The 12,839-nt window shown below is 38.6% G+C and overlaps 1 protein-coding gene across 2 annotated transcripts; it reads left to right on the top strand.

The window, feature by feature from the left end:
• The first annotated feature begins 8,033 nt into the window (after positions 1-8,033).
• On the top strand, positions 8,034-12,141 carry YAE1 (YAE1 maturation factor of ABCE1). 2 transcript variants are annotated; one of them, XM_053662956.1, is made up of 3 exons: positions 8,034-8,207; positions 9,517-9,638; positions 11,540-12,141. In XM_053662956.1, exons 1-3 carry the CDS (start codon positions 8,079-8,081, stop codon positions 11,967-11,969), a joined length of 681 nt encoding a protein of 226 aa, XP_053518931.1. In that variant the 5' UTR covers positions 8,034-8,078; the 3' UTR covers positions 11,970-12,141. The 2 variants fall into 2 exon arrangements, with proteins under 2 accessions (XP_053518931.1, XP_053518933.1); XM_053662958.1 differs by having other exon boundaries at positions 8,138-8,224.
• The last annotated feature ends 698 nt before the right edge of the window (positions 12,142-12,839 follow it).

Raw genomic sequence — 12,839 nt, 5'->3', positions numbered from 1 at the left:
GAAATGAAGGATACATTAATTGAAAGAAAGACCAATTTATAGGGAATCCACAGTAGAGTGGATGAAGCTGAATCAAATCAGCGATTTGGAATTTAAGGAAGTAAAAACACTCAATCAGAAGAGCAAGAAGGAAAAAAAATCCAAACCAGTGAGGACAGTGGAAAGTGCCTCTGGGACAACTTCAAGCATACCAACATTTGCATCATGGGGGTGGTGGAAGAAGGTGAGAGAGCAAGAAATTACAAAACTATTTGAAAAAACAATGACAGAAAACATCCCTATCTTGGTGAAGGAAATAGACATACAAGTCCAGGAAGCACAGAACCCCAAATAAGATGAACCCAAAGAGGCCCATACCAAGACACATCATAAATAATTGCAAAAGTTTAAAGACAAAGAAAGAATCTTAAAAGTGGCAAGAGAAAAACAGTTAGATACCTACAAGGGAGCTCCCACAAAAATGGCCAGCTGATTTTTCAAAAGAAACTTTTCAGGCCAGAGGGATAGAAAAAGTATTCAAAGTGATGAAAAAGCAAGAACCTACCACCAAGATTACTTTACAGAACAAAACTATCATTTAGAATAAAAAGCAGATAAAGAGTTTCCTAGACAAGAATAAACTAACAGAGTTCATCACCACCAAACCAGTATTATATGAAATGTTAAAGGATCTTCTTTAAGAAGAAGATTGAAAATATAAACAATAAAATGTCAATAAATACATATATATCAACAACTGAATCTAAAAAACAAAATAAACAAGCAGAACCGAAACAGAATCATTGATACAGAGAAAGTTTTGACAGTTGCCAGATGGGAGGATGGTCAGAGGAATGGGCGTAAAAGGTAAAAGGATTAAGAAGTATAAATTGTTTGAGGGAAGAAGATGGTGGAGAAGCGAATGGAAGTCACACTGACCTCCTCCCAGGACCAATCTGGAAGTACAACTAAACTGTGGAGAAATCACCCAGAACAAACAACCGAGCAATAGTGAGAGAAAAGCCTTATAACCTTGGACATACAGAAGAATCAGCTTCAGCACAACCTGTCTGGTAAGGAGTATGGTAGAGACTTGTGAGGGCTGGCTGGGCGGCCACAGGTGGCAGCACTGGAGGCATAATTAAGCAGCTGATTGGATCCCTCTGAAAAGAATGGGGTCCAAACCCTAAGCTTGGATACCCAGCCTAGAGCACCAGAGCCCAAAAAGCACACAGATAACAACCATCAGTGAAAAGCAGGAGGGTTGCTCTCTGCAAGAGATGGATATTTGGAGACACAAAGAGATAGTAAACAGGCCAACAAAAAAATTTTCATTTTCAGCCACTTGTCCAGGGTTAAGTATTTACCTTATCTTGGCAAAGGTGGGGGCAGAGTGGGCTGTAGAAGCCTGAGGAGAGACTGGGGATGGAAGTTTTGGGGAGAGAACTGAGAGTGTAGGCACTGGGATCCCAGTGCTGAATTATCTCCCATATGGCAGCAGCCATCCTGGTCAGGCAAACAACACCCTGAGCAACAGCAGCCTGAGGGGAACCAATAGCCCCACCCCCAGAAGGGACTCTGCTCTGGCCCTGTGGTGCTTAAGCCTGTCTGCTGGGTGCAGAGTGATTGATTAATAACTGAAGGAGACAGCCACAAACAGTAGATCCCTTGCAAATGGGGCAGAGGACAGAGTGGACTAGAGGCACCTGAGGAGAGACTGGGGACAGAGGCTTTGGGGAGAGTAGCCACCAGAATCCCAGCACTCAGTCAACCCCCACACGACAGCAGCCATTGTGCTCAAGCAGACCACTCACCTCATAGCAGCAGGGGAAACAATGGCCCCAACCCCAGGAAGGATTCTGCTCCACCCTACAGTGCTTAAACCTGACTGCTCAGTGCAGTGACTACTGAAGGGGAGAGCCACATACAATAGATCCCCGAAAATCTTGAACAGGCTATCAAGGTCAGATGGGGTCAACAACTGACATCACCAGAGGTAGATTCAGAAAGAAAGAAAGTGGTAAATACTAGAGGCTACCAAGAAAAAATCCACTGTGAGCTTCTCCACGATTGGCAATATTTTCTTTCCTGCATAGCTTTTTAACATTCATTTCTTATCCAGCAACTTTCTGCATATTAAGTCATTAAATTTTATACTGTAGTTTATTTCAATTCACATATTTTGCCCCATCCTTTCGCTTACCCCACTTTGCCTTCTTCTTTCCTCTCATTATTTTCATTAAAATTTTGTTTTCTCTCTTGCTACAACTTGTTTTCATTCCTCTCTTACTATTTCTCCCTCAGTCCAGTAACACAAAAGCAATTGTGAGTGATCTCACATCCTTTCCCCCTGCTTTTAAAATACTAGCATTCTATCTCCAACTTTACCAATCTTTGCTAGCTGGTTATAAGTAGGGGAATTGTTGCATTTTTTTCTTTTCTTTTCTTTTTTTTTTAGGATTTTACTTATTTATTTTTAGACAGAGGAGAAGGGAGGGAGAAAGGTAGAGACCCATGTATGTGTGATTGCCTCTCACCAGTCCTGTAGCGGGGAACCTGGCTGGCAACCCAGGCATGTGCCCTGTCTGGGAATTGAACCCATGACCCTTTGGTTCACAGGCTCGTGCTCACTAAGCCACACCAGCCAGGGCTATTGTTTTCACATTTATCTCTAGATCTTCACTAATTTTGTCTTTCAAGTACCAAATTTTACTGGTCCCCTCCCCTCTTTTTTTTTTGTCTCAAATTTTTTATTTTGCTCTGCCTTAGCCAGGTTTTTCTTTTTTTCTTTGATTTCTCTTTCCTCTGGTCCTTCGGTTTTTCTATAGTCTCCTTTTTTCTTTATTCTTTTTCCTTTCATCTCATATTTTATTTTTCCTGTCTTAGCCTGGTTTTTGATCCTCACTCTTAGTATTCCCTCTCCCTCTATCATTTCAAAGGCCTTTCCCTTTCCTCTAGACATTTCTTAAGCTTTTCTTTCTGTTTTCCCTCTTATTCCCATACCACCTATAGTAATTTTAGCTCACTTGTTGTTGACAGTGCTGTGGTGGATCTTTCTCTCCAATTTGGTTCCTATACTTTTATTATATATTTACTTTATTCCTCCCTTGTTCTTTCTCTCACTCACTTTATTTCATCTTTATTTCTGTTTAAACTGAATACTATATGCTTCCCTTCACATACTCAACTCCACATTATTTATTCCCCTTTTTATGCACAATGTAAATTTTACTTTCTCTCTTTGCATTGCTCCAACTCCCAACTCTTATTAGTATTCCTCCCTCTACCCTCTCAAAATCATTTTTCTTTCAGTAGGTCATCTCGTATTCACTCTCCTTTCTTAAAATAGTCTCAATCTCTTTACATCCTTATTAATACTAATTTATTTGCTGCTGATAGTGGGATTGCAGGAGCAGGAATTATTTTTGCAGGTGTGGGTTTGTTTCCTGAGTTTTGTGGTTTTGTTCTGGCAGCACCTACACAACAGCATACTAGATGTGGTGGGTGGAGTGACTCTCAATCAACAAGCTGGAGGGAATGACCCACCAAAGAAAGACTCAACAACAATCAAAACCCAGTAACATCCAGAAAGCCAAAAATAATGGCACAAAGGGTATCCCAAAAGCATCAAGTTTGGAATATCAAGGGAACTGCACAACTGAATCTCACAGGTCTTCTACTATAGAAGTTCACACTACAAACTCAGGGAGTCAAAACAGATCAATTTAAGAAGCAGAAGCAAACAAGAGGAATCGAACAAGTAATGGTAAGACAAAGAAGCAACCCCCAATCAAAAGAAAAGAACCCTCAGAAAGAGTGCTAAATGAAATAGAGGCAAGTCAATTATCAGATATTGACTTCAAAACAATTGTTATAAGGAAGTTCAATGAGCTCAGTGAGAATTACCAAAAACTACAGGGAAGCTACAAGGAACTTACTGTGAATTACACAAGTATGATAAAGGACACAGAAACTATCAAAAAGATCCAAGAAAAATGAAGAATACAATTTCTGAATTGAAGAACACAGTAGAAGGAATCAAAAACAGGCTAGATGAAGCAGAGGACCAAATCAGTGATCTGAAGGTAGAAAAAACTCCCAGATAAAGAAATAAAAAGAAAAAAGACTAAAAAAGAATGCAGATGAGGTAAGGGGACTGCAGTACAACATGAAATGTAATAACATCCATATCATAGTGAAACCACAAGGAGAAGAGCAAGGCAGAGAAAACCTTTCTGAAAAAGTGACAATAGAAAACTTCCCTAATTTGATGAGAGAAAAAGTCACACAAGTCCAGGAAGCACACAGGGTCCCAATCAAAAAGAACCCAAAGAGGGCCCATAATTAGAATGGCAAAATTCTAAGACAAAGAGAGAATATTAAAGGCAGAAAGGGAGAAACAGAAAGTAACAAACAAGGGAAACCCAATAAGGCTAGCAGCTGACTTCTCATTGGAAACACTGAAAGCCAGAAGGGAATGGCAAGAATGAATACGTGGCTATCAATAATAACCTTAAATATCAATGGATTAAATGTTTCAATTATATACATAGGGTAGCTGAATGGATAAGGCAGTCTTGAGAGGGAAGTTCATACAATACAGGACTACCTAAAAAAAGGCGGCTGGCTGATCACGGTCACACATTAGTGTGCAGATAACCAGGCAAAGGAGCAAACAATGAGACAGACCAGAAAACCAAAGGCCCCAGCACTGAAAATTAAAGCCTAAAAGCATCAATTGGGAAAGCTTTCCGGGGTCGAGGTGTCAGGAGAGGCTCACAGAGAGTTCATTGGAGAGACCCACAGGGTCCAATAATGTACACAAGCCCACCCACCTGGGAACCAGCACCAGAAGGGCCCAATTTGCTTGCAGGAAGTGGCAGAGGGGACCAAAATCTGAGAGAGAGCAGAAAAACACCATTGCCCCTCTCTGACCCACCCCCACATACAACTTCACAACCCAGCGACCTGGGTTGCCGCACCCTGGTAAATACCTAAGGCTCCGCACCTCATATGTAACAGGCCCAAACAGACCAAAACATTATGGCTGAAGAAGAAGAACAGCTCGAGGACCCAGAGCCAATACTTCTAAGTGACAAAAAGATAGCCAACCTATCTGATGCACAGTTCAAAACACTGATGATCAGGATGCTCACAGAACTGGTTGATTTTAGTCACAAATTAGATGAAAAAATGAAGGCTACACTAAGTGAAATGAAGCAAAATGCACAGGAAACCAATAGTGATGGGAAGGAAACTGGGACTCAAATCAAAGGAGTGGACCAGAAGGAAGAAAAAAATGCCCAAACAGAAAAGGATGAAGAGACAAGAATTCAAAAAAATGAGGAGAGGCTTAGAAACCTCCAGGATATCTTTAAACATTCCAACATCCAAATTATAGGGGTACCAGAAGGGAAGAGGAACAGCAACAAGTGGAAAACATATTTGAACAAATAATGAAGGGGATTCATTAGAATGAAGGAGATTTCTTTAGCCAGATTGTCCAATCTGGCTAAGGAAGTAGACTTCCAGGAAATCCAGAAAGCTCAGAGAGTCCCAAAGAAGTTGAACCCAAGGAGGAACACACCAAGGCACATCATAATTACACTACCCAAGATTAAAATGAAGGAGAGAATCCTAGAAGCAGCAAGAGATAAGGGGACAGTCACCTACAAAGGAGTTCCCAGACTGTCAGCTGATTTCTCAAAAGAGACCTTACAGGCAAGAAGGGGCTGGAAAGAGGTATTCCAAGTCATGAAAGGCAAGGACCTACATCCAAGATTGCTCTATCCAGCAAAGCTTTCATTTAGAATGGAAGGACAAATAAAGTGCTTCTCAGATAAGATCAAATTCAAGGAGTTCATCATCACCAAGCCCTTATTATATGAAATGTTAAAGGGACTTATCTAAGAAAAAGAAGATAAAGAAACATGAACAGTGAAAGGACAACAAACTCACAGTTATTAACAACCACACCTAAAACGAAAGCAAACTAAAAGGACAGCTAGATCAGGAGTGGAAACATAGAAATGAAGATCTCAAGGAGGGTTAGCAACAGGGGAGTGGGAGGAGGAGATGGGGGGAGAAGGTACAGAAAATAAGTAGCATAGACAGTAGATAGAAAATAGATGGGGGGGCAAGAATAGCATGGGAAATATAGAACCTAAAGGACTTGAGACCCATGGACATAAACTAAAGGGGGGTAATGGTGGGGATGGGGGGGCAGGGGGGAGGGGAATGAAGGGGGGAATAGAACAACTGCAACAGCATAATCAATTTAAAAAAATAAATAAAATAAATAAAAATAAAAAAATAAATCAGCAAGAAAATAGAGATAACCCACAGAATGGGAGAACATATTCATCAATATATCTGATAAGGGGTTAATATCCAACATTTATAAACTACTTACAAAACTCAACGCCAAAAACCAAACAACTCAATTAAACAATGGACAAAGGAACTGAATAGACACTTTTCCAAAAGAGAACATACAGATGGCCAATAGACCTATGAGAAGATGCTCAGTGCCACTAATCATCAGAGAAATGCAAATTAAAACCAAAATGAGATACTACCTCACACCTGTCAGAATGGCTCATCAATAAATCAACAAATAACAAGTGCAGGGGAGGATGTGGAGAAAGGGAAACCCATTTGCACTATTGGTGGGAATTCCAATTGGTGCCACCACTGTGGAAAGCAGTATGGCGTTACCTCAAAAAATTAAAAATGGATCTTCCTTTTGACCCAGTGACTCCACTTCTGGGAATATATCCAAAGGAACCCAAAACACTAATTCAAAAGACATAAGTATCCCTATGCTCACTGAAGCTTTATTTACAATTTCTAAGATATGGAAGCAGCCCAGTGTCCACCAATAGATGTGTGGATAAAACAGTTATGGGACATTTACATATTGGAATTCTACTTGGCCTTAAAAAAAAGGAAATTTTACCTTTTGGGATAGGATGGATGGACCTAGAGAATATTATGGACCTAAGTGAAATCAGCCAGTCAGAGAAAGACAAATACCTACCATACAATTTCATTTATATGTGGAATCTAATGAACAAACTGAACTAACAAGCAAAACAGAGAGACTCAAAGGTGGAGAGCAGATAATATCTAGTAGGGTTTGGGGAGATTAAGGTTGTGGAGAGATCCAGCAAAAAGGAAAAAGGGCTCATGGACATGGACAACAGTGTGGTTATTGCCAGCTGGAGAGGGGCAAAAGGGGCTAAATGGTAATGGGAAAAAGTACAACAGAAATTAAATTTTAAAAAGAATGAAGAAAAATAAAAGTATGCATCTATTCATTTTACTTTTTACTCAGTCCCAATGATTTCCTGGCTTTGCTTTCTACCACCTTCCCATCACCAATGGATTTCATGTAACCCCTTAAACCTTATTTGATTACTATTTATAAAACACCATATTTTGCCATGTACAATGCACACTTTTGACCAAATTTTTTAGGGTAAAATAAGGATGTGCATTATACATAGGTAATACTAATTCCCTATCTATATAAATGTTTTAAATTCTTTTATTTACGCTTTCAAAGTGTAACTCTAGAAAGCAATGACAATATCAATATGGGAAAAAACGAGTTTCTAAATATAACTAAATAACAATTGAATTAAAATTTTTTAATGGAAGATTTTTTTTCCTGAAAGTTTGGGCCAAAAATGTGGGTGCACATTATACAGTGGAGTACATTATACAATGCAAAACACAGGTCAGTGCAAAACTGTTATTTTCAGGAGCATTTTCTCAATCTGTTGAGAGTCTGCTTCCCAGGAGTTGCCCTCAGTTTGGCTCGAATAATCTCATAAATATCCTCTACATGTTTAAACATTCCCTAAACTGATAAGCTAGAAAATACCAGTGTACAAATACCAGAGGCGCTAGCTAGGACTCATCAGAGACTGCCTCCGCCACCCACACTTTGCACGCACCACAAGCAAGCGGAGCCATCCAGCAAACAGCGTAGTTATTAGACCCCGCCCCCCACCCCCTCTCCCCCCGCCCAATTCTCAAACCGGAAGGAGTTCTCGGAGCTTCCAGTCCTCCACGGCCTTATCGTTACCTCAGTGATGTCTTGGATTCGAGCTGCTCCTTTGGTGCCTGGCAGTGGAAAGGAGGGGGAAGTGTTTGACGAGGAAGCAGATGAGTCGCTCCTGGTGCAGCGAGAATGGCAGAGCCACATGCGGAGACGAGTCAAAGTAAAGCTGCGTGGAGGGTGCGGAGCGGGGTGGTCCCTAGGTTCGCCAGGCGGTGGGGTGAGACCCGGGGTTGTGAAGAATTTCTGCCGGAGATGGGGGCTGTGCGGTTCCTGCCGCCGCTGCGGCCTGCTTCCGAGTTGCGACCAACGGTACCTGCACCCTGATAAGTTTGCACAGTGGGTTTACCTAAAGCCTGTGAAACCACCGGGAGCTTTCTGCGAGCGCCGGCGGAGTGCGATAGACGCAGATCCCACCAAAATAAACTGTCTGAACTTTGAAGAGATTGCAGTTCGGTGGTGATCGTAGGGAAGGGAGTGGAGTGGAAATGTGTGCACTTACTCTACTAATTACGGCTACCAGAAGACTTGTTCACAGTTTACAGGGTTGCTTGAATCCGTGAGGAGCCTAGAGTTAGGGGCGGTAATAATCAATGTATGTGGAAGAAGTGGATCTAAGAATGTTGTCAAAGGGCAGTAAGGGAAAGCTAATATGGAATACTGGTGGCTAAGTAAGGAAATATTAAAGTTGGTTTCTTTTTTGTTAGGTATGCTTTATCCATCTCTAATTTGTCTCTTCACTGAGATTAAGCTTAATACCACACACCCAATTTCCAGGTAGAGCACTCAAAGCTTAGTTCGGGGCCAAATGGTGAGGTCCACTTTCACTTAATATCCTTGCCAGCTATTAAATTGCCCTGAATCTGTTTTTGTTTAATGTTTCAGTAAAATAATTGTTTAGCCCACAACCGTGTTGTCAATTTCAGAAATGCTGCATGTGAGGCTAGGGTATCTTTTGATCGACCATCTATCTTTTGAGCATTGTGGCATCAAAGGAGATGCAGTAAAAAAAAAAAAAAAATCCCTGTCCACACTGAATTTGCACGTTAGCTGAATTTAGGTATCAGGCAAAATTTCTAAAGCCAGATTTCTTATTTTCCTTTTGCTAAACCAATTTCCTCTTTCCCTACTTCAGTTAATTATCCAAGACTTTTGATAACCATGTTTACTACCTTGCCTCATTTACCCACACCAATCCAATCAGTTGCAAAGAGCCAGCCTTGTAATTCTCCATGTATCCTTTCAATGAAGCCATTGCTAACACAGGACTTTTAATGGTGTAAAGCAGTACTACATTTTTATGAGAATTACAGTCTACCTTGTGTGGCTATGCCATGTGTTTTAGAACCATTATGTTAACACAGGAAAGGCTTGTTTTCATTGATTTTCTAAATTGGTTTTATGACTTTCTAGAAAAACCTACAATGATCCACTTGATGTTATAGCAGCAGTTCTTCATTACTTATTTTCAGGAAGGCTATAGAGATGGACTAGAGGCTGGCAAAGCAGTTACTCTTCAACAAGGCTTCAATCAAGGTTATAAAGAAGGTGCAGAAATCATTATGAACTATGGACAACTCAGAGGAACTTTGAGGTAATTTTTAAAATTTGAATGCTGAGTCATTTTATGCTCAGTACTAGTAGAGGATTTTTGTAAAAGTATGTAAAAATAAAGTGTTTAAACTAAAATGCTTTTCCTACTGTTAAATCCACGAGAGTGCTGCAAAGCATTAGTATTATAATATTGCCTTCAAAAAGTGAAGATCATCAGTTCATTCTTAATATATGAGCTAAATGTCCTTTATAGCAAAGAAAAGATAGGAATGCATTTGGGGTTTTTTGTTCATTTGTTTTTTGTTTGTTTGGTTTTGGTTTTTTGTTTTGCTGCCTGAATTATCAACAGTCTGTATTTCAAAGTAATTTAAAAGATGCTTAGGGTTTAAATAAAGCATTTAGTCTTGTACATCTGGCAGAACACAGCACAGCAGAATTCTAGACTAGAAGTACATGATGAAAATTGTAGCCAATAATAGAAAAATGATCTCATTTATTTGCACTCTGAACATTGAACACCTCTCCAGATTCCATAGCAATAATAGCATGTTTCAGAGCCAAGTGGTGAAATGGCACATGATGCGGTTGTATTCTTTAATACTCTATACCTTTTAAAAGGCCTGCTGTAGAGAAAATGATGCAAAGAATCACTGATTTTTAAAAAGGATAGAAAATAAAAGTTATCAAAACAAAAAATCTGGTGTTAAAGGTTTTAGAAAATGCAATGGTCAGGAATCGAAATTTGCACCCTACTACTATAGGAAAATGATCATGTTCATCTTCACATCAAGTTAAATTAATCTTTTATAAGTTTAGAAAGCTTATTGCTAAATCTTTTATATTACTGGATTTCATTTTTAAGACATCATTTTTCTTTTTTTTTTAACCCTCACCTGAGAATATGTTTATTGATTTTTTTAGAGAGAGAGGAAGGGAGGAGAAAGAGAGAGAGAAACATTGATGTGAAAGAGAAACATTGATCAGTTGCCTCCAATAAGCACCCCGACCAGGGATAGAACCCGCAACCTAGATGTGTATCCTGATGGGGAATGGAACCCACAAACCTTTTGGTGTACGGAATGATGCTTCAACCAACTGAACCAACTGGCCAGGTCAAAACATTACATTTCACAACAATCATTTCATGACATGATTATCTGAACAATCTGAAATACAAAAAAAACAAAAGTACTATCTATATTAGAATAGTAAAGAAAAATATTTATTAGGACTAGAAGAATTTTTACCTTCTTCAAGAAAATTGTTAGCTCAACAAACAGTGTCTACTTACAACAAAGTTGGGAATGTAAAGTTGCCTAAAAGCTTTTTTTTTCTAGCCTTCAGTTTTGATGGCAAGCAACTGCTGTATATGATTAGAACAATGGTTTTCAACCTTGGCTGCACCTTGATATCAGCTGGATTGCTAGGCAGCTTTAAAAATAGCACCCCTAGAGCTTATGATTTAATTATTCCGGGGTATGACTTAAACCTTGATAGTTTTAAGATCTCCCAGGTGATTTTAATGTGCATCCAACTTGAAGAATCACTTGTTTAGAAGCTGTTTGCTGTCCTTAAAGGAGAAGCTAATTTTTCTGATCTCTCTTTTTCTGAGTTGTATCCCTGAGAAGCTCCACAGCCATAGGGGAACATCTAAAATGAGGAAGAGCAGATGTGGTGCTGTGAAGGGGCGGTTATGAATTAGAAACAGTTTATATGGTTAAGCCGAATTGTTTAATTTCTATTGAAAGATAATATTTTTATATTTTTTAATTCTATTTACCATTATTTTCTATTTTGACTTGCATTCTTATTATTAATTTGGTTTGCGTGCTGTTATGTAGAAAATAAACACTTAGGGTAGAAAAGAAACATCAAAAATTCTGAAAGCCTATGACTGTTTAATTTTTTTCCTATTTAACTCTTGTTTATATTTTCATTCAGTGCTTTGCTCTCCTGGTGTCACCATCACAATAATAGTTCAGCTTTGATCAGTAAAATAAATAATCTCCTGGATGCAGTTGACCAGTGCGAAGAGCATGTGCTCAAACATCTGAAATCAATCACCCCACGGCCCCATGTTGTCGATTTATTGGACTCCATTCAGGATATGGACCTTTGTCATGGAGTTTCAGCTGAGAAAAAGATTGATGAAGCTAAAGATGAAAGACTCTGGGAAAATAATGCTGAGTTTAACAAAAACTGTAGCAAGAGTCTTAGCGGGGTAGATTGTTCATCTTCAGAATGTTGTGGAATACAGGAGAATGCACGTTCTGAAAATCCAAGCCTCACTTGGATTTTAGAACAGACAGCCAATTTAGTAAAACAGCTGGGAGTATCAGTAGACATATTACAATACCTCAAGCAACTTTGAAAATTATCTTCTTTTCTAGTGAAAATAACATTCAGAACATTCCGTAGAACATTTTACCTGTTAACAAGTTTACCAAAATTTGTACTGGGTTTCTACATTGAACACTTCGCTATCCTTCATGGAAATTTGAAACATGTTTAGAATTAACACTATTAAATGCAATATAAGCCTTTTTTCTCTGTCACTGGTAATTTTTTTTTGTAGGTTAAGATAGTCTCAGAAATTCCATTTGTTGTCATTTCTAAATTTCTGATAAAAACCAAGCATTTTCAAACTCTTTAGCAAAAATGAATCAAACATTTTGTAAGGACCTAACCCTACTTTCTGTTCTGTCATTATCTGTTGGTTAGGACCTCATCTCCAGCTAATCAGACCAAAGTTACCAAAAATAATAGCTAACATTGTAAATAGATATATATACACGCAGATATATATATATATATATATATATATGAATATATTGACAATATATTGAAATTAAGAGACTATACATGTAAGAAACTTAAGAAATGTTTATAATGATTAAAAACATACTGCAAACACTAAAATTAGTTTGTTTCCTGTTAATTAAAAGTAAAAACATACAGTTCTTTGAAAAGTACAGAAAATAAACTTCATGCCCAAGTACTACTTAGTTTTTCCAAGTATTTAGGAGTTAGTACTGTTGCCTAACATATGTGTCAGTTTATTATATGTACGCTATAGTTTTACTTCATATCCATATAGGAATAAACACTGAAACCACTGACTTGTAGCAATATTCTTAGTCTGGCATAGATAAAATCAGATTCAAACTTTTATTCTAGGATCAATCCTATAAGATTAGGAAAAGATTTTTTATCACTTTTTTGCCTGAAACATAAATTTATA

This window comes from Artibeus jamaicensis, unplaced genomic scaffold, assembly GCF_021234435.1.
Source record: "Artibeus jamaicensis isolate MK-2021 breed Jamaican fruit bat unplaced genomic scaffold, CSHL_Jam_final contig_311, whole genome shotgun sequence".
NCBI lineage: Eukaryota > Metazoa > Chordata > Mammalia > Chiroptera > Phyllostomidae > Artibeus > Artibeus jamaicensis.
This window is presented reverse-complemented; position numbering and strand designations above follow the sequence as displayed.